General features: G+C 42.0%; 1 protein-coding gene across 1 annotated transcript in view; it reads left to right on the plus strand.

Moving 5' to 3' along the window:
• Positions 1-4,838, plus strand: part of LOC311245922 (rRNA methyltransferase 2, mitochondrial-like) — a gene marked incomplete at both ends in the record, with an annotated part of 67,858 nt that extends 63,020 nt beyond the window's left edge. Inside the window, one exon of the mRNA XM_084335946.1 lies at positions 4,549-4,838. Coding sequence (XP_084192072.1) covers positions 4,549-4,838 — 290 coding nt within the window. The remainder of the gene's footprint in view (positions 1-4,548) is intronic.
• Positions 4,839-23,730: the final 18,892 nt, after the last annotated feature.

Raw genomic sequence — 23,730 nt, forward strand, 5'->3', positions numbered from 1 at the left:
GTCATTAGCGTGCGTGCAACCAGTGTTGATATGAGTAACGCAACACTGAGCACAACGTTTAATGTTGCTCCATGTGAGTAGACCTTTAGGCCGTGGTGGGACATCTTAAATCTAAATGAAAACCTATAGCGAGCTGAAAGGTCCCACTCTATCCGTCCTCATCATAACTATATGGCTGAACACAGCTCTTCTGTTCAATGTTGACACCCTGGCCCTCCAGATGTGTTCTGCACATTTACCACTAGAGGGCAGAATGTCACCATGTATAATCTGAATTTACATTATATACTTTTTTTTATCCAGCAGAGGGCAGTACACTCACTCACCCACTCACAAACCTATGTGTCGGGCTGGAAAAACAAACCAGGTAACAGGCTGCTTTACAGTTCTAATCGACAGATCTGCTGTTGCAGGGATTTACCAGAACAACGGTTTGTCCTGCTGCTGTGAATGACACGTTCTTAAGAAGCTCATTCCTGCAAGAGACAAACAACACAACATTACATTACATTAAGTTGGTGTCATTTCATAGGTATCTGAACAGCACAAATAGTAATGGGGAACTGTCTTTGGAATACGATAGAAATAAAATCAACTTCCTAGACCTTACAATCAGTAAAGATACTAGGGGCTATTTACACACTACTATCTATCGCAAAGACACACACAAAAATACCACAATCCATGCTAATAGCTTCCATCCAGATAGTCTGATGGAGAACATTCCAAAGGCTCCGTAGAATATGTGACAACGACAGGGATTTTGAAACTCAGAGTAGAGCGATGTATACCCGCTTTAGGGAGCGCAACTACTCCCCTAAGATTCAGCTCTCTCTAAGGTCGGCACCCTAGAACGCCAATCACTTTTAACCAGGAAGCCCACCACTAGCCCTAAGAAGGACCAGGTGTACTTCTGCACTAGATACAGTACAGAGGCTCCCGCTATACGGAACATTATCAAACGGAACTGGGACATCATCAAATGTGATGAAACTCTGAAAGAAATATTTCCAGAGCCTCAGGAGAGCTCCCACTCTAGGAGACAGACTAGTACACAGCCACTTACCAGCTGAGGAAAGAACCACATGGCTACCTAAAGTTCCTAATGGAATGTAAATTAAATGTAAGGGCTTTACCCATCCTAGAACACAGCAGGTATACACAACGAGACATTTTATAAACTGTAAAACTACCCATGTTATTTATATACTGTGTTGTTCTCGATGTGATGCTTTCTATGTTGGCCGCACCAAACGGCGCTTACAGGACCGCCTTAGTGAGCATAAATATGCAGCTAAGGTTCAAAACTTTGACTATGCTATGGTCAAACATTATATGGATAAACATGCTGACAGCTCCATTTCTTTTACAGCTCTAGGAATCAACCATCGAAGAGGGGAGAGAGAGCACTGAATCAATTAGAGAGTCGCTGGATATACAGACTCAAAGCCATGTCTTATCCAGGGATAAATGATACCATAGATATGGTTTCTTTTTTGTAAATATGGGAGTATCTTTTCTTGGTGTTTTGCTATTCTAGTTTAAAAATGTATATATGTATATGAAGAGTTATGTAACTATGGGTTACATGTCAGTCGACTCTAGATGTTAGAGGACTTCTAGAGGCATATGCAATTATGACAGCTAGATCTCAGGCTCACACAAGTGCTCACACCTGAGCTTGATGGAGCAATTAGCACACCCTCCATTTCTTTATATAGCTCAGGTCACCCATTTGTTTGTTTGTATGCCCGGAAGAAGGCGGATAGAGAGGCCAGAACATGTTGGTGTTTTTTTTAATTGTTCTAATATGAACAAAGTGAATTATTAAAGCTTTTTTATACATGAAGAGTGCCTGGAACTTCTTTGTTTTTTCAACTGTCTCCCCTATATCCAAAGAGCACCTTCAAAAGCACTGGATTCACACTACAAAGCCCTCCTTCATGTTGATGACGATGAAGATTACATTACATTAGATTCAAATGTATTGTCATCATACAGCACAGGTACAGTACGATATAAAACGGTTTGGTATCCAACCAGAGTGCAAATGTAACAGTAAAGTGCAGTAGTAATATACAATGTACAGGTAATTAAACTGGATATAAAATATATAAATGAATTAGTACTACTGACTAATGGTGCTAATCAGTAAGTCATATTGGCCAGCAGTGTAACTAGCAAGAGTAGGTAAGTGATATGTACAGATATATATATTTAGTCTCTACATTATGTAAAAAGGATTATATGCAGGTTTGTACAGACGGATGTAGATATATATGGAAATAATGAATGTATATATTAAATCACATCGTTTTTCACATTAGGATCTAACATCTTAATGGGCCTCTTTGTTTACGGTTTGATTATCACTGATACACATCCTTTTAACTTTAGCCTTTGTGATTTATGTTCACAGGGACTCGAACCCACGATGGTCTAGTAATAAGTCTCCTGTACATTAGGACGAAAGTCTTTCTCTGGTCTGCATCCCCTTAACAATTGTGTGTATTGAGCTGTACTATATTGTACCCATTCTGCAATCTGTTAATAAAATTTGCAATCAATCAATCTCCCATCATATGTATATATTCTCTGTTAGGATCTATGGGTAACAGTACTGTATATTTGCATATCGTATATGTCACAAATGTAACAGTACTATATACCTGTATGTCATGTATGTCCCTATGCCATAAATGTCATGTATGTTGTGTCATGTCATAAATGTCACTATGAATTTACAATACAATAATGCTGTATATACCTTATACATTTACACAGCATAGTATATATATATATCCATATCCGTCTGAATATACCTGCATATAATCCTTATATACCTACTTATACACCTGCATATAACTGTATGATGTAGATGATAGCATGTACAACAAGGCTATTCAACTGGCGGCCCGCGGGCCGGATGATTCTGACCGGCCCGCAAAAGATTACATGATAATAATAAAAAAAAAATTATATATATATATATTTTTTTTTACTTTTTTCTTTTCATGTCAACGTTCACACGCACAATTGAGCCAAAAGTCACTCAATTAATGACAGATTTCATTGATAAATTGAGGGAAAACTTTGCAAGTCGATTTGATGAATTTGACATGCCCAGAGAATTGATGCATTTTGTGAGCAACCCATTTGCCAATGTAGCTGCTATTTCCACAAAAGGACAAGAGTTCCTTGCATCACTTCACATTGATGAAGGTCTCCTGCAACTTGAAATAATTGACATGCAAGCATCATCTGCTCTGAAGCAGGCACTTGAGAATGAATCCACCACAACATTTTGGATAAAGTGTATTCATGTCAACACATTCCCCAAAATAAAAACTCTGGCAATATCTGTGCTAACAATGTTTGGCTCAACATACACCTGTGAATCCAGTTTCTCTCACATGAATGCCATTAAAACAAGCAACCATGCCTCCTTGACAAATGAGCATTTGCATCACTGTTTGCGGGTAGCCCTCACTTCCTATGAACCCTCTTTCTCTGCCATTGCCCAGTCAAAGAAGTGCAATCTCTCTCATTAGATGTGTGTATGTAGGCTAGGCCTGTCTGCCCCCCACCCCCCCTGATGTTTGAGTTAAGAGTGGACAATAAGTGCTAATAAGATGCTGTGATTCGCTGTTGTTGCACAGACATGAAGCACTTTTTCATAAGCTCAGCTGCACTATAAATGTGTTTTTTTGTTCAAGTGTTAATGTTAGAATGTTCAGATGCACATCATGCACTTGTTTTTTTTTTTTTATATATTGAAATGTTGAAGAGGAGATAAATGAAGCACTTTTTGCAGGAGATGTTGCAGATGTGGCACATAAATTAAGCACTTTTTTTTAAAAGTATACTACTTTTGCAATGTAGTTAAATAGAAGTTGTGAAAATGTGGTTGCGTGTTGTGTCAAGTGTACATATATTCATAGCACGGGGAGGCGCCGTGGCAGTCCGGCCCCTGGCCCCTTGGGTTTCTGACAATGTGGCCCCCTGAACAATTTAGTTGAATAGCCCTGATGTACAATAATGCTGTATATACCGTATATTTTTATTTATTTATATATATATCCACATCTGTCTATACATGCATATAATCCTTTTTACATATCTGTAGATACTAGGCCTATATCTGTAAATATCCCTTACCTACTCATAATACTTACGCTGCTGGCAGGTATATGACTTACTACCATAGTGTCTTTATACCTGTATCACTCACTGTACATATTAATACTACAACTCTGTACATAATGTTACATCTGATTAGCACTATTACTCAGTAGTACTAATTAATATATTTTATACCCAGTTTAATCACCTGTACATTGTATATTACTATTGCACCTTACTGTTACATTTGCACTCTGGTTGGATGCCAAACTTAATGTACTGTACTTGTGCTGTATCATGACAATACATTTTAATCAAATTTAGTTTAAATTATTCTAGCTACTTGTGAAATGCTTATGAACCAAAAAAAAAAGACAAAGGAATATAATTGTGAAATATAACAAAATATTTTGTTTCCTTTCCTAGATCCAGATTTGCCCCGTGGCACTGTTATCGGGGTTGACCTTCTCCTAAACATGGCGCCTTTGGACGGAGCCCACTTCCTGTGCCATCGTGACATCACCGACCCCGCCACACACGCCACACTGATGGACCTCCTCCCCGACGGCCAGGCCGATGTCATCCTGAGCGACATGGCGCCCAACGCCAGCGGCTTCAAAGAGATGGACCACGAGAGACTGATCACCATGCGTTTGACGTTGGCGGACTTGGCCGGGAAGGCCTTGCGGCCTGGGGGCTCTGTGGTTTGCAAATAGGTTTGCAAATATTGGGACGGAGGTCTCGCCCATAAGCTCCAGGAGAGGCTGACGCGTGACTTTGGCAGTGTTAGGTCTTTGAAACCAAAGGCTAGTAGAAAGGATTCCCTCAGAGCTGTTTTTCATTGCTAGAATGTATGGTGACACAATAAAAATACTGTAATCTTCCATGTTTGTCTGGCGTTTTAGGCTGTGACAAGGTAGTGTCTCGATCCTATCGCCCAGAAGGACGTTTTACAATTATTTTTAAAACCGTCAGAACGGTTAAAGGGATTAGGTTTATAAACAACAGTTTAGGTGATGATGACGTGTGAAGGATTTGCAACTAGGCCAAAAGTGATGACCCCCCCCCCCCAATCAAAACTTCCTTCCAGACGATGGGATCTAGACAATACCTTATGACATAGGATGCATCAACTACAAACTTTCCTCTGTGCTTTCTGTTTTTGTTTTGCCGTTTTTAAACGGTACTGATAAAACGGTACAAAGCCAATAGAGTACAGTACATGTATATAATAAAATTCGATGAAGCAAGGCCACCTCAAACTGTACTAAAAGAAAGAGAAACGAGGTCTTAGATGTGATTTAACAGTGGAACAGGACTTAAAGGAACACGACCAACATTTGGGGAAATTAGCTTACCGTCTTCTCCAGAGAGAGACAAGAAGATAGATACCAGTTTCCTCTCTGTGTGTGTTCAGTAGAAAGCTATCTGGCTGCACGTTAGCCTAGCTTAGCACAATGAATGAAAGCGGACAGTGCCGGTTAGCCTTCGGGAGAGGTGTTAGTTGGACAATGCCTATAGGCTAACCGGCACTGTCCGCTTCCATTCATTGTGCTAAGCTAGGCTAACCTGCAGCCAGATACTGTAGCTTTCTACTGAACGCACAGAGAGGAGACTGGTGTCTATCTTCTTGTCTCTCACTGGAGAAGAAGGTAAGCTAATATCCCAAAATGTTGGCGTGTTCCTTAAAGGTCAACCTCCACGTTGTATTTTTGTTCAATAAACAATGTGGACTAGGCCAACAGTGGCTTTCATGAAGAAGGGAAAAAAAAGTATTGAAATTGACCCAGTTTTAGTGTTTTTATCAAACATTTTGTCTGCCCAACACAATCACCACGCACATGCATATTTTAATCAATTGTTCATAACGTGCGTGCGTAATCGTCACAACAGGTGCAGGACAACAGGGGGCTCACCAGGGGGCGCTGAGAGTCACACAGCTAGTGGCAGGCAGAGAGCCTTGCTACCATAGATATATACTTGCTACTACTAGCCGAATGGAAATGTATCTGTTTCACTATTGCTCCGTGATTATAGCCATCCATCCATCTCTAAAGCTAACCACTATTTGTAAAAGCCACAACCACGTTACCATATTTGTAATAATGTAAATCATTGTGTCGTTGTACACATATTGTGTTTATAACGTTAGTAGATAACATAGCTTAGCTTGGTAGCTATTGTGCTAACAACATATCCCGACATCCGGCTCGCTGGCCGGCATGAACGGCCGACCCAAAATGGTTCTCTCCTCTCTGTACACCCCGACCCGTCCCCACGGGTGCCCTGCCGGGGGGGCCCATGGACGCGACGGCGGCGGCAGCCGCAGGGCGCCCGAGCCCGCAAAGGCTAGTGTTACACGATAGCTATGAGCTAACTAGCGCTGCGGGCTCCGGCGCCCCGCGGCCGCCGCCGCCGTCGAGTGCACAGGCTCCTCCGCGGGGACGGGGGCACACAAAGAGGAGAGAACCACCCGCAGGGACGGCGGGCTATAGGCTAACGTCAGTGAGTGTAGTGGTCCCGACTGCGTGTAGCAGGGACGGCGGAGATATAGGCTAACTGTGATGCACCGAGTGAGCCACCATTGATCTAGTACTATGACCCGGACGGACATAAGGCATACGTTTCCTGAAGTGATGTCACGGCCGTGCTAGGTGCTAGCGTCTGATAAGCTTTTAGATTCGGCTCATTAATATGCACCTGTTGTCCTGTTGACCTGTTGTGACGTCGGCGTTTGATAAGCTTTTTTGATTCGCGCGTGCATGTTATTCGTGCGTGGACCTTTTTAACTCTTTCAGAGTGGCATTTCCTGTGTCAAATGGAAAAAAATAAATAATGAAATTATATACCAATGATGTAAACTACCCATAATTGATCAGTAGGGTTTAACCTAGAGGTTGGGCTTTAATGTGAGACGGGAGACTGAAGTCTGGGGACAGCAGCAGAAACAGCCCTGTCTCCTCTGGTCATGAGACGAGATGAGTGAGGGACTGAGAGGAGCTGTGGTAAAGACGACCTCTGTGACCTGGGAGCAAAGGTCAGCAGCAGGTCAATAATGTACTGTGGTGCTGATCCATGGAGGGCTTAGCCTTTAATTACAAATACTATTGGAGTGAACTCGCTCCTAAAATAATAATTATTATTATAATAATAATTTAAATGTCCACCCTTCACTATCTGAGACGGACAAGCCACTGGGTTAAGCCATTGGTCCATCGTTGGGTTAAACCCACTGGGCCAACATCATGTTTTCCAGGGGTCCAACGTTGGCTCACTATCTGGGAGCCAGCATTACAGTGGTTCCTGTACGACGGGCGACAGTGGCTCAGGAGGTACAGAGCAGTCGTCCTGTAATCCGGAGGTTCTCTCGGTTCGATTCCCTCTCCTCCCGGGCAGCGTGTCGAAGTGTCCTTGAGCAAGACACTTAACCCCTAATTGCTCCCGATGTGCAGGCTTTGACACCTTGCCATGGTTGCCTCTGTGTGTGAGTGTGTGAGTGAATGGGTAAAAAATGTGAGGAACGAATTGTAAAGTGCTTTGGATAAAAGCTGTTATATATATGCAGCCATTTACCATTTATTACAGACTGAGGCTTTATAACGTTTTGAGACGTTTTGGTTAAAACCATAAACCCACACCTCCGGGGTTGTGAAAAACCTTTACTTTTAACCACCAAGGGTAACCATTAACACTGTGGGCAAATGTTGGCCCAACAGAATAATAATAATGCTGCATCCAACAAATCTCACTTTTTTTTTGATTGCACTAGTTTCTTCTCTTATACTCTAGTCTACATTTGTGATTAATTATTTACAGCGAATACATTTACATATACTTGAAAAGTAATGACATGTCCTTTTCTGGAGAGCAGTAGACTGGAAGGAAAGAAAGAGAGGTCATACAGTATATCTGATTACAGGAACATTCAAGTGTTAGGTCAAATTAATATCTTATTCGTATGATTAACCATGGCCAGTAACAGAAATGAGGTAGTAATATAAAGTGACTACTGAATAACCAATGGCAAAACAAAGGAAGAAGAGGTGTGTCGCTGCTGATGTGTGTCTCATCACAGGGTTCGCACAAGGTCCTTGATGTGCTTAAAGTACTTGATAAAAGAAAAGGCCTGGAATTCCTTGAAAATAGCCAATCTTTTAACAATGTGCTTAAAAAGTCATTGAAATTCAAATCAACTATTCGCATTGAATGTTTTATTCATCCATGATCAAATTGTTCTGAATCAAGACATTTTGTTCTGTTTTAATCAAATATTGACGAGTCGCTGTCTCGTGCGCTCCAACTGCTTTTCCTCATTTCTTCGCGTCTGATGCTCGAGCTCTAGCTGGCAAGCAGGCCAAGAAGAGGCTTAAAAAAACAGCATTTAAAAGTGAATTGTATCCTTCGAGTGACATCCTTGAAAATGAAAAAATAGTGCTTGGAAAAGTACTTAAAAGACCTTGGATAAATTATTTTCTGTGGGAACTCTGTCATCAGAATCACTACTGATGTCTGTTGGTGTCTGTCTCATCAGAATCACTACTGATGTCTGTCTCATCAGAATCACTACTGATGTCTGTCTCATCAGAATCACTAATGATGTCTGTCTCATCAGAATCACTACTGATGTCTGTCTCATCAGAATCACTACTGATGTCTGTCTCATCAGAATCACTACTGATGTCTGTCTCATCAGAATCACTAATGATGTCTGTCTCATCAGATGTCTGTCTCATCAGAATCACTACTGATGTCTGTCTCATCAGAATCACTACTGATGTCTGTCTCATCAGAATCACTAATGATGTCTGTCTCATCAGAATCACTACTGATGTCTGTCTTTAATCAGAATCACTACTGATGTCGGTCTCATCAGAATCTACTGATGTCTGTCTCATCAGAATCTACTGATGTCTGTCTCATCAGAATCACTACTGATGTCGGTCTCATCAGAATCTACTGATGTCTGTCTCATCAGAATCACTACTGATGTCGGTCTCATCAGAATCACTACTGATGTCGGTCTTTAATCAGAATCACTACTGATGTCTGTCTCATCAGAATCACTACTGATGTCTTTAATCAGAATCACTACTGATGTCTGTCTTTAATCAGAATCACTACTGATGTCTGTCTCATCAGAATCACTACTGATGTCTGTCTCATCAGAATCACTACTGATGTCTGTCTTTAATCAGAATCACTACTGATGTCTGTCTCATCAAAATCACTACTGATGTCTGTCTTTAATCAGAATCACTACTGGTGTCTGTCTCATCAGATGGGGAGTGGAGAGGAGATGGCTGCTGCAGTGAAGAGCAGGATGGAATGCAGTCAGATACGGTTCAATGACCAGGAATTAATATTTGTAACCCTTGTGTGGTGGTTGTGTTACTCACCCAGTGCTCATGGGTCTGGTGGACCCACAACACCATTGGGATTTTAAAATATTATGTAAAACGTGTTAAAGGGGAACTATTTTACTATTTCTTTCACTATTTGGGCACTTTTACACAATTCCTGTGAGTCTATGGAACACCTCTGTAATATATATATTTTTTTTATTCATTGTTTTGTATTTCTAATCAAGTCCTCAAAAACAGCATTTTTCTACCTCAAGATCTCGAGCTGTTTTGAGCCTGGGCTCCTAAACCACTGCGCCGCGTCATGTTCGCCTGAACATTAACATGCAGCAGTGACTATATGACATCACATATAGGCACATTTTCAAACGACTCAGTTCAGTGAGGGTGAATATTGTGAGAGGAGAATTGGAAGAATTCGCCAATATGAGAATTTTGAGACATAGATCATATTAATATAAGTTCACATAGCTAGGAAACAATGCTAAACACTCAAAAAGGCCATTTATAAGATAGTTCCCCTTTAATACATGTTAACTTTATTTAAATTACATATATGGTTTATATGAGGGGCGGCCGGGTAGCGCAGCGGACTAAGTGTATGTCTACCACCGCAGATACACTGGTATCGAATCCGGCTGTCAGCGGTGCCTCCGGCTTGGTCGGTCGTCCATACTGACACAATTGGCAGAGTCAGCGGGAGGGAAGCCGGTGGGTGGTATTCTGGTCGTTGTAAACAGCGACTCCTACAGGTCGGTCAGGGCGCCTGCACAGCGAGGGAGGGAAATGGTGAAGGTAGTGTGACCTAGTCCCACCACTTCACCAATGAGAGTCCTCGCTGCCAGGTGAAAAGAGGCTGCTTGCTGTCTCCTATGTATCGGAGGAAGCATGTGATAGACTTCAGGGCTCCCTAGACCGGCAAGTAGGGGGTACATGCGTGCAACGTCCAGGAAGGGGAGGGGGGAATTGGCATAACGACAAAAATTGGGATGGGAGGAAAATACAGAAAAATAGGAGGAGAAAAAGTGGATCCAAAAAATATATATGGTTAATATGAAATATATATTTATTACTGCTTAGTTACACACTATAACCCATATCGCGATATTTTAATCTTGACTGTTCTGTTTTTATGCCCTGTAAGGTGACCTTGGGTGTTTTGAAAGGCGCCTCCAAATAAAATGTATTATTATTATTATTATTATTATTATTATTATTATTATTATTATTATTATTATTATTATTATTATTATTATTATTATTATTATTATTATTATTATTATTATTATTATTATTATTATTATTATTGTTATTATTAATATTATTATTATTATTATTATTATTATTATTATTATTATTATTATTATTATTATTATTATTATTATTATTATTATTATTATTATTATTATTATTATTATTATTATTATTATTATTATTATTATTATTATTTATTATTATTATTATTATTATTATTATTATTATTATTATTATTATTATTATTATTATTATTATTATTATTATTATTATTATTATTATTATTATTATTATTATTATTATTATTATTATTATTATTATTATTATTATTATTATTATTATTATTATTATTATTATTATTATTATTATTATTATTATTATTATTATATTTAAAAGGATAACTGATAATATACAGGTAATATGTGTAACCATGCTGATTGGCCTTCACAAGTTGTTTTGAAAACACAGGAAGGTTAATCAGACTAATTGCACTACCCCCAAGCTGCAGACAAAGGTTTGATTGATTGGTTGGAAGTTTTGCTGACGGATTGCAGAGTGGGTACAATGCAGTGTGGCTCAGTGGTTGTTGAGGGGATGCAGACCAGGGAGAGACTGTGGTCTTGTTTACATCAGGGCCCCCCATTTTCATTTTCATTTTCAATCTTAATTCATAACATTTGTTACATGCAGATATACAGTGCTGTGGCAACCATACATTTATGACATGCAGGAGAATACATACATTTGAGGGGGAGGAAACTGTACATTGGCAGGTACCCTCTGCTCTGAGTTTTAAGAGCGAACTTTAAGAAATAACAGACTAATAGTCAATGCTGCGCCCTCCCCAGTTTGCAGGATGTGCTGCTCACTTGTTATCATTCTGCTATCATTCAGTTGTAGGTGTGTGTGTGTATATGCATATATGTTTATGTATCTCTATCTTAACATTACTATTGATCCTGTTCTAGGACTCTTTGTTTAAACTTAATTAAACCCCTACGGTTTAATAATAATGATAATAATAATAATTATTGTTATTATTATTATTTTCTTCTACCTTTTACACTTTGCATGCCACGCCCAAGATTTCTCGGGTTTACCCCCCGCGGGTTGAATGCCCACGCCCGAGAATATTCGTTTTATTCGTTTTTATTTTTTTTATTAGCGATCTGAAATCATATTGCATCAAGCGAGTCTGCCGTTGGACATTCAGCTGCATGCCTCTGGCGCTCAGATGTGAAAAGAACGCCCCCTATCGTCTCCCAGATGGTAATTCACCCTTTTGGATTGAACTCAAACCCGGAATCCACGTTTTACTTCTCACTCATGCAACCGCCGCCTACCAGCTTCATGTTGGACTCTCGGAGCAGCGGGGAATATGTGTTTTACAGTATACTCGGTTGATCAATAAACATATCGATTTTTTAGAATGGCGATCGGGAATTGGAATAAACCATTTGGATACCATCTGATCTCAGGTAAGGTATACTATGTTATCAGTATTAGGATAATCAGACTCGTTTTCACAGAGATATAAGCTTTTATGTGATTGTGTGTTATCGCTGTTTGACTGTGCGCGCCGTCAGGAAATAGGAGACTCGATTTCCGGCTTGCCGCAAGAGCGTGCGTGGTTACACATATACAGTATACTATCGATCATATAGGGTTTATTTGAAAATGATTCATGACATGGCCGAACAATGACAACGTTCTAGAATATTCCAGTAAAAGGCGATTATCATGGAATGTGTTGTTTTTTCTGTAAAATCGAGTGATTTTCAAAATGCTACAAAACGTACCTTTTTGGTATTCTACCTTTGCAAAAACTGTGTTCTCTGTTAAAGGTTATATATTTTTTGTTTTTATATTTTAAAATAGTACACTCATTTGAGTAGTGGAAAAGGGGTAGGATTAAATAAGTGTATACTTCTTCCTACTCCTTTTCGAACATGTAGATTGAGTTGTATTCATTGCATGTTCGAAATAAAGATTTCAAATCAAAAGGTGGTAACTACTGGAATAGCCTACCAGTTGTGATTAGAGAGTGCCCTACATACTCCATGTTCAAGACCCATCTTAAACTGCATCTTAAGGCAAACCAGAACTGTGATCATTTTTAATCTGATTTAGTTTATGCAACTTGTTTATTATTTTATTGCCGGCCCACACACTGGCCCACACACCGGCCCACATACTAATTTAAAATACAGTTTGAAACCGTCTGTACACAGTAGGCTATGTGTGCTAGCAGAGCTAGTCTTGTCCACCAAAAAAGCGCCAAAAGATAGAAAAGAAACTAGTAGAGCCAGAACTGTTCAACTCCCCTGGAGCCACAGCCAGCAGAGAAGCCGGTTTACTTTAGCTTTCAAACCAGCCTGAGAACTGGAGTGTGAGGGGATGTAACACTAAAGATGGCGGCAACGACAAAGAATTGCTGCAAAATAAACATACATCTGTTTTAAAAATTTTATATATATTCAATTTTTTTTTAATCAATTTTTTTTTATTGTTATCGATATCGTTATCGCGATCATTTTTGGCCATATCGCCCAGCCCTACTTCAACTCATTATAAAGAGAATTCCAGAGTTTGACTCCCACTCTGGAGCGTAACAGTAAGAAGCATTTTGTATGAAAGTATTCTGTACTTCTGTATGACAACTATTAAAGAAACTTGAACTTGAAACTTGAACCACTAATATACACATCTGTTTTAGGGTTGTCCGTGCAGCACACTGATGTTTAAAATGACCTTCCCTTCTATGCTCTCCATTTTGTGATACGAGGACAAACCTGTTTTGTAGATTGGCTGGTAATGCTTTACTTTTGGCCTTGTGCAGCATAACTACTAGATCAGAACTATAGCAGTGCATCGGTCTATATTAGGGATGTTCGATATTGGCTTTTTTACCGATACCAATATTGTCCAACTCTTAATTTCCGATACCGATATCATATCAACCGATACCGATATATGCAGGGTCCCCCCCCCCCCCCCCCAACGGAATAATCTCAGGTAATTAAGATTACATATATCTTGTCGTGGAATTAACACAACATTATGCATACTTTTGACAATAAATAAAATCAGAATTTGTTCTTACTTGCTTGCCTGGGTAAATAAAGTGTAAGGGACTAACTTGACTAAACAAAAACAATAAATCTATAAAGCCCCGCTAAAACATATAGTTGACGCGTCTGTTGCTCGTGCTGGGTACTCGTCTGGTGAAAGGATGAATGTCTGATTGATTGATTGATTGAAAACTTTATTAACAGATTGCAGAATGGGTACAATACAGTACAGCTCAATACACACAATTGTTAAGGGGATGCAGACCAGAGAAAGACTTTCGTCTTGTTTCCACCAGGGTCCCCCATTTTCAATTCATCAGGACATATATGACATACATGACATACAGATAGTCAGTACTGCTACATCTATACATTTATGACATACCAGATTTGCAAATACAGTACTGTTTGTGATACAGAAGGAGTCAAGAAAAGGGAGTATATACATTTGACGTAGAAACTGTACATTGGAGGAGGTTGGGTGGGGGGGGTTGGGTACACTGGGATATTGACAACCATACTGGGTAATTTACATTGGAGGTGGTTGGGGGGGGGGGGGCACACTGTATAAACAAGCAAAACTGTACATTGAGGGGGGGGGAGACTCTGTACAAACAAACAAAATTGTACATTGGACTATTGACAAAACCATACTAGGTAAATGACTGTACATTGGAGGGGGTTGGGTTAGGATATTTACAGGGGCCAGTGTTGAATTGCAGTCTCCCGTAGGTGTCTCTTGAGAGAGGTTTTGAAAGTGGGTAGTGATCCACATTCCTTTACAGCTTTGGGTAGGGCGTTCCACATTGATGTGGCATAATTGCGAAACGTGTTTAGTCCCTTATTTGAGCCGAATCTGGGTTTAACATGATTTGTGGAGCTCCCTCTGGTGTTGTGATCGTGGTATTCACTGACCTTTGGGAAGTATTTTGCCATGTACATGGGTACCTTGGTCGTGTAGTGTATCTTGTAGACCAGGCCCATTGCAAGTTGCTGTACTCTGTCATCTACTCTAAGCCATCCTAGGTTGTCAAAGTGGGCAGGGGTGAGGTGGGTTCTAGGAGTAAGGTCAAGCAGTAGTCTGACCAGTTTGTTTTGAGATGTTTGTAATTTTGTTTTTAGCGCCTTTGAGGTGCTTTGGTACCATGAGGTGCAAGCATAGTCGTAGTACCCCTGAATGAGTGCTCCTGCCAGAGTCTTCAGGGTATTCTTGTTTACCAGAGAGGAGATCCGGTACAAGAATCGAGTTCGTTGGTTGACTTTTTTTATTACATTGGATGCCATTTTGTCACAGGAGAGATTAGCCTCTAGGATGGAACCCAGGTAGGTAATTTCATCTTTCCTTGTGACAATATTGTCACCCACTGTAACTGAGAAGCCGTCGGTCTTGCTGAGTTTGTTATTTGAACCGAAGAGAATGGACTCTGTTTTGCCCATGTGTAATGATAGTTTGTTATCAGCGAGCCATATGCAGATTCTGCCTAGTTCCGAGCTGAGGGTTTTTTCAACCTGTAACTTGTTCTTGTCAGAGACCAGCAGGGCTGAGTCGTCCGCAAACAGGAACAAGTTGCAGTCACAAGCTGACGACATGTCATTTGCATAAATTAGGAACAGTAGCGGTCCTAGTATGCTTCCTTGTGGAACACCACAGCTCACTGTGAGAGGGGGGGATAGGGTACCGTTTACCTCCACCATCTGTTCCCTCCCCTCAAGGTAGGATTGCATCCAGCTCACTGATAGACTATCAAAACCAATTGCTTTTAGCTTGTCAATCAGAATGGAGTGATTGACCGTGTCAAAGGCCTTTTGTAGGTCCAGCATGACCATGCCGCAGTATTTGCCTGCGTCCACCTCTTGTTTGATGTGGTCATTCAAATAGAGAAGGCATGTGTCAGTGGAGTGGGATGTTCTGAAGCCAGATTGGAATTCGTAGATTAGATTTTTTTCCGCTAGGTACTTTTCGACCTGTTCGTAGACTATTTTTTCCATGACTTTCGAGATGGAGGTGAGAATAGAAACAGGGCGGTAGTTGCCTGGGTCTAATTTGCTGCCCTTTTTGTGCAGAGGGGTCACCCTCGCAATTTTGAAGTCCTTGGGGACGTGTCCCTGTTTTATGGAGAGGTTTATTATGTGTGTGATGATTGGGGTGATGGCGGCTGCTGAGTCTCTGAGGAATTTGGAGGGGATGTTGTCATGGCCAGTGGCCTTGTTAGGTTGGAGGGCGCTCAGTTTATTGAGTACCTCATCTGTTGTTACCATTTCCAGCTTGAAGTCGTCCTTGCGGACCCCTAGGTTTTTGTAGTAAGCTACTATGTGTTCTACCCCATAAAGCCCTGAGTGGGAGGGTAGTTTGTTTACCAGTGTTGTGGCTATGTTTGTGAAGAAAATGTTTAAGTAATTGGCTACATCCAGCTTGTCTGTGATGAGCGTGTTGTCCGTTTTTATGTTTATGTTTGAGAATCTGGTTTTAAGTTTTTTACTGCATCCTAGTTGATTATTGAGTAATTTCCAAAGTTCACGTGGTTTGTTTTTGTTTTCCTCAGTTTTGTCATTGATGAAATTCTTTTTTGCAGTTTTGATCATGGAGTTTACGTCGTTTCTTAGTCTGTTTCTTTCTAGTTTGAGTTCAGTCACGTGGGCTTGGAGTTCACTGCTCGTGCTTTTAGTAAGCTTTGACTGACTTTTACGAAACTCAGAGCATTTTTTGTCTCTGGTTTTCATAGCGGCCAGTATTTCGGAGTGCATCCACGGCTCAGCGCGATTTTTTACCCTGGTGGTTCTTAGGGGGGCCATGTCGTTTAGTATTGTTGAGAATTTGGTTTTGAAACCAAGCCATGTTTCTTCAACCAGTGTACCATTGAGTTCATCTGACCAGTCCAGGCTCTCCAGTTCAAGGTTAAAGGCCTCGCTAGAGTAGGTTTTAAGGTCTCTAGATGTGACTGTTTTGTGGCAGCCAGCCTTTTGTTTTAGTTTTTTGCGGGTACAGAATATCATATAATGATCACTTAACCCGCATGCTATAACCCCTTTCTTGGAGATCTTGGACTTGTCGGAGGTCAGAATGAGGTCAATGGTAGTCTGAGTTGATTCACATACACGTGTGGGTTGGGTGATTAGCTGGCTGAGGCCGTGCAGATCACAAAACCTACTGAATGACTTGAAGACGGGTGCATCTTTTCGTTGCATATCCGTGTTCCAGTCTCCAATAAGAATTTTGTCTACATCCTCAACTCCAGCTAAACACCCATCCAGTGTATCATAAAATTCACTATGATCTGGCGGCCTGTAGACTGTGCCAACCAGTAGGGATTTCGCCCTTTCGAATAGGATGTCCACAAGGTCCGTTCCAATAACACCCCAACTGGGTTTATTTACCATATGATTACCGAATGCACAATTTGCATGTGATATGAGTAAATGCTAATAACCTTCAAATGAACAAACAAACACTATACACTACAAACAAAACGATAACCAAACAACGTGCCGTGTCGACGTGACGGTCAAAAACGGCTCTGCCGGTAACCAAACACACCTGCTGTCATGGATTACAGATTACTTTAATTCATCAAGAAAGCCGAACCAAACGGATAAAAGAGAAATCGGAAGAGAAAGCGGTAGTCACAATGACTTTTACCTCCTCGACGGCTCGGAGCAGAAACATCTGGCCATCGGAACCGCAGCTATCCACGGGTTCCTAACGGCAAATCCGGAGCGGAAGAAAATGCCCCCAGCAGGTAAACTAGATCGAAGGACGATAATCATCCTTTATCTACTCCTTGCGGGAGATATTAAATTAAACCCGGGCCCGACTACACGACTACAACAGAAAGTGATGAATCAGAGGCTCCCACAAATAGTGACGGCTACCGTCGCGATCAACAATAATAACAACAACATCCCTTTCAACGACACCAACATCCTAACACCGGCGTCGGGTGCATACATTCCACCCGTCACCGGAGCAGTGATGACTGCCGTCGCGATCAACAACGACAACAACATCCTTCTCAACAACAACAACAACATTGTCAACCCCGGACCCAGCCAAGTCAGGACCCCCGTCAGGACGCGAACCCAGACGCGACGACTGGGTCTGGCACTACAGGATGCAACGATGGCTTCGGATGCCTACTTTCCACCCGAGGCCGGAGCAATCAACACGCACGGCGCCGCCGCAAAGGAACACACGGGAGGACGAGACGTCTCCACAGCAGGGAGCCGGCGGGATGGAATCAACACAGCCCCTGGATCATGCCCCCTCCCCACGGAATTCCACCACCAGGCGACGCCAGCAGATGAACAGGACAAAGAATCTCACACCCCCCCTCCCCCACACACGGTCCAAATAATAACAACACAGCCCCACCCCCCTCCCGTCGCGGGACACCCACCTTGATCAAAGGATCCCCCACCCCCCCTCCTTTCACCAGCAGAGGACAAAGGATCATCCCCACCCCCCCTCCTAACATCAATGAACACAGGACCCCATCCCCCCCTCCCCACCTACCGCCACAAGATCAACCACACGGACTAGGATCCCCCACCCCCCCTCCGGACATCACAGAGCCCCCCCCCCTTCCCACAGAAGAAGAATCCTACCTTTATCTCAATGATATAGACGACACAGCAGATAAAAACGGACTACATATCTTTCATCTTAATGTAAATAGCCTCAGGCACAAACTGGCAGAAATAAGAAATCATTTCAGTAGCGGAAAGGTAAACATACTATGTTTCTCAGAAACCAAACTGGACCCATCAGTAACAGACCCGGAAATTGAATTAGAGAACTATTCTTTAGTCCGCAATGACAGGAACAGGCATGGAGGAGGTGTCTGTATGTACATCCATCAAGACACCAAATTTATTAACCGTACAGACCTAGATCATGAGGCTATTGAAACTGTTTTTGTAGAAATTCTATTTGAAAGGGCTAAATCTGTTCTAGTCGGCACAATTTACAGACCGCCAGACCAAAATGGCTTTTATGACGTGTTGGATGAGTGCTTAGCTGGAGTTGAGGATACAGAAATGATTCTTATTGGGGATTGGAACACGGATATGCAACAAAAAGATGCACCCGTCTTCAAATCCTACAATAGGTTTTGTGATCTGCACGGCCTCAGCCAACTAATCACACAACCCACACGTGTGTGTGAGTCAACTCAGACTACCATTGACCTCATCCTGACCTCTGACAAGTCCAAGATCGCCAATAAAGGGGTTATAGCATGCGGGTTAAGTGATCATTATATGATATTCTGTACCCGCAAAAAGCTAAAACAAAAGGCTGGCTGTCACAAAACAGTCACATCTAGAGACCTAAAAACCTACTCTAGCGAGGCCTTTAACCTTGAACTGGAGGGTCTGGACTGGTCAGATGAGCTCAATGGTACACTGGTTGAAGAAACATGGCTTGGCTTCAAAACCAAATTTTCAACGATACTAAACAACATGGCCCCCCTAAGAACCACCAGGGTAAAAAATCGCGCTGAGCCGTGGATGCACGCTGAAATACTGACCGCTATGAAAACCAGAGACAAAAAATGCTCTGAGTTTCGTAAAAGTCAGTCAAAGCTTAACATAAGCACGAGCAGTGAACTCCAAGCCCACGTGACTGAACTCAAACTGCAAAGAAACAGACTAAGAAATGATGTAAACTCCATGATCAAAACAGCAAAGAAAAAATTCATCAATGACAAAACCGAGGAAAACAAAAACAAACCGCGTGAACTTTGGAAATTACTCAATAACCAACTAGGCTGCAGTAAAAAACTTAAAACCAGATTCTCAAACATAAACATAAAGACGGACAACACGCTCATCACAGAAAAGCTGGATGTAGCCAATTACTTAAATAGTTTCTTCACAAACATAGCCACAACACTGGTAAACAAACTACCCTCCCACTCAGGGCATTATGGGGTAGAACACATAGTAGCTTACTACAAAAACCTAGGGGTCCACAAAGACGACTTCAAACTGGAAATGGTAACAACAGATGAGGTACTCAAAAAACTGAGCGCCCTCCAACCTAACAAGGCCACTGGCCATGACAACATCCCCTCCAAATTCCTCAGAGACTCAGCAGCCGCCATCACCCCAGTCATCACACACATAATAAACCTCTCTATAAAACAGGGACACGTCCCCAAGGACTTCAAAATTACGAGAGTGACCCCTCTGCACAAAAAAGGCAGTAAATTAGACCCAGGCAACTACCGCCCTGTTTCTATCCTTACCTCCATCTCGAAAGTCATGGAAAAAATTGTATACGAACAGGTCGAAAAATACCTTGCGGAAAAAAATCTAATCTACGAATTCCAATCTGGCTTCAGAACATCCCACTCCACTGACACATGCCTTCTCTATTTAAACGACCACATCAAACAAGAGGTGGACGCGGGCAAATACTGCGGCATGGTCATGCTGGACCTACAAAAGGCCTTCGACACTGTCAATCACACCATTCTGATTGACAAGCTAAAAGCAATTGGTTTTGATAGTCTATCAGTGAGCTGGATGCAATCCTACCTGGAGGGGAGAGAGCAGATGGTGGAGGTAAACGGTACCCTATCCCCCCCCTCACAGTAAACTGTGGTGTTCCACAAGGAAGCATACTAGGTCCGCTACTGTTCCTAATTTATGCAAATGACATGTCGTCAGCTTGTGACTGCAACTTGTTCCTGTTTGCGGACGACTCAGCCCTGCTAGTCTCTGACAAGAACAAATTACAGGTTGAAAAAACCCTCAGCTCAGAACTAAGCAAAATCTGCATATGGCTCGCTGATAACAAACTATCATTACACATGGGCAAAACAGAGTCCATTCTCTTCGGTTCAAATAACAAACTCAGCAAGACCGACGGCTTCTCAGTTACAGTGGGTGACAATATTGTCACAAGGAAAGAAGATATTACCTACCTGGGTTCCATCCTAGAGGCAAATCTTTCCTGTGACAAAATGGCATCCAATGTAATAAAAAAAGTCAACCAACGAACTCGTTTCTTGTACCGGATCTCCTCACTGGTAAACAAGAATACCCTGAAGACTCTAGCAGGAGCACTCATTCAAGGGTACTACGACTATGCTTGCACCTCATGGTACCAAAGCACCTCAAAGGCGCTAAAAACAAAATTACAAACATCTCAAAACAAACTGGTCAGACTACTGCTTGACCTTACTCCTAGAACCCACCTCACCCCTGCCCACTTTGACAACCTAGGATGGCTTAGAGTAGACGACAGAGTACAGCAACTTGCAATGGGCCTGGTCTACAAGATACACTACACGACCAAGGTACCCATGTACATGACTAAATACTTCCCAAAGGTCAGTGAATACCACGATCACAACACCAGAGGGAGCTCCACAAATCATGTTAAACCCAGATTCGGCTCAAACAAGGGACTAAACACGTTTCGCAATTATGCCACATCAATGTGGAACGCCCTACCCAAAGCTGTAAAGGAATGTGAATCACTACCCACTTTCAAAAACACTCTCAAAAAACACCTAAGGGAGACTGCAACTCGAAACTGGCCCTGTAAATGTCCGAACACAACCCCCGCCAACACCCCCCCCCCCCCCACTCCTACCCCCCCCCCCCCCCCCCCCCCCCAACCACCTCCAATGTACAGTCCCACCCCCACCTACCCAATCCAATGTACAGTTTCTACGCCTAATGTATATACTCTTTTCTTTCTGGCCTCTTTTTGTATCACAAATACAGTACTGTAATTGCAAATCTGGTATGTCATAAATGTATAGATGTAGCAGTACTGTCTATCTGTATGTCATGTATGTCATATATGTTACGATGAATTGGAAATGGGGGACCCTGGTGGAAACAAGACGAAAGTCTTTCTCTGGTCTGCATCCCCTTAACAATTGTATGTATTGAGCTGTACTGCACTGTACCCATTCTGCAATCTGTTAATAAAGTTTTCATTCATTCATTCATTCATCAGTCCCATTACCCATTAAGTAGCTAAGTATGCCACCTACTGGTGAGCAACGGGAACTGATGCCACAAACCCAATTTGGCAGGCTGGCAGGCACAATGTATACAGGCAGAACTCAACATAATACATAAATCCAAACAAATACATAAAATATAACATATGGCAATACAACCTCTAATAATGTCAGTTTTGGCTTCTACACTGTCTATCTGTCATGTATGTCATATATGTTATGATGAATTGAAAATGGGGGACCCAGATATAAACAAGACGAAAGTCTTTCTCTGGTCTGCATCCCCTTAACAATTGTGTGTATTGAGCTGTACTGTATTGTACCCATTCTGCAATCTGTTAATAACATTTTCAATCAATCAATCAATCAATCAATCAATCAATCAATCAATCAATCAATCAATCAATCAATCAAGGGTAATATAGGAAGAGAGGTGTGATTTTTTTCGTAGCCGCAGTTTGCGAAGACGCTCTCTGATTGGCTAGCCCGCGTACAGCGAAGACCCTCTCTGATTGGTTTAGCTCCGAAGGGCTCTTCCGCCTTGTACATATTCTCTGCTTCTTAGTGGTTATGCTTTGGCCCTCTTTCGAAGTGGGTTATGCTTAGAGTTTGGAATCAGGGCTGGTGGTCCATCGCCCTGCTCTAAAGAGAAACTCTAAGCATAACCCACTTCGAAAGAGGGCCAAATCATAACCACTTTGAAGCAGAGAATATGTACAAGCCGGAAGAGCCCTTCGGAGCTAAACCAATAAGAGAGGGTCTTCGCTGTACGCGGGCTAGCCAATCAGAGAGCATCTTTGCAAACTATGGCTAGGAAAAAAAATCACGCGGAAGGAGAGGACCCTGTTGGCGTGTTACTTTTTAACAGCGGAGCAGTGCAAGAATGTGACAATTTGACCATGTGACCGCGGCAACGCGGGAGAGCGGCAGTGCGGAAATAGGCTGTCTATTGCCATTCTCTAAGCTCCTTAACAGCGCCTAAACTTAACCGTTCTAACCTTAACCAACTCCGAAACAATGCCTAACCTTAACCTTAACCATGCCTAACCTTAACCTTAACCATAGAAAGAATATTGCCATTCTCTAAGACAAACTCTAACCTTAACCAGCTCCTTAACAGCGCCTAAACTTAACCGTTCTAACCTTAACCAACTCCGAAACAATGCCTAACCTTAACCTTAACCATGCCTAACCTTAACCTTAACCATAGAAAGAATATTGCCATTCTCTAAGACAAACTCTAACCTTAACCAGCTCCTTAACAGCGCCTAAACTTAACCGTTCTAACCTTAACCAACTCCGAAACAATGCCTAACCTTAACCTTAACCTTAACCATGCCTAACCTTAACCGGCGAAAGAATACACGTTAAAAAAAAAAATCACGTTAAAAAAAAAAAATGTGATGGGATTCGAACTTGTCAACAACGGACCGCAGGACCACTGCGTTGCGAGGTGAGCTGAGCGCCGAATGAAAATCATGGCGGATTAGGGCGGTTACATAATGCCGCAAGCTCTGCCGCTCCGCTCTGCGGTTGCCGCGCCTGCCGCGGGGCGTGTCGCAGCCAATCAGGGAAAACGCGGAAGCAACGGCAGCACTGCTCCGCTGTTATTAAGCAATAAGCACCCTGTTGGGCGTTATTTGTTTCCGTAGCCGCATTTTGCGGAGACGCTCTCTGATTGGCCACTGACTGACGCTCTCTGATTGGCCACTGACATGTGCGCCCAATCGCGTCGAACAGCAGCAAACTACCTAACGCCTAGTTTATCACTGTTTAAGCTTAGGCGACTCTTTCGAAGTTGGTTAAGGTTAGAGTTTGGAATCAGGGCTGGTGTTCTATCGCCCTGCTCTAAGACAAACTCTAACCTTAACCAACTTCGAAAGAGTCGCCTTGGGCGCACCAGAAACGTCAGTGGCCAATCAGAGAGCGTCTCCGCAAAATGCG

This window comes from Notolepis coatsorum (genome assembly GCF_963971535.1).
Source record: "Notolepis coatsorum genome assembly, chromosome: 19".
Classification (NCBI taxonomy): Eukaryota; Metazoa; Chordata; class Actinopteri; order Aulopiformes; family Paralepididae; genus Notolepis; species Notolepis coatsorum.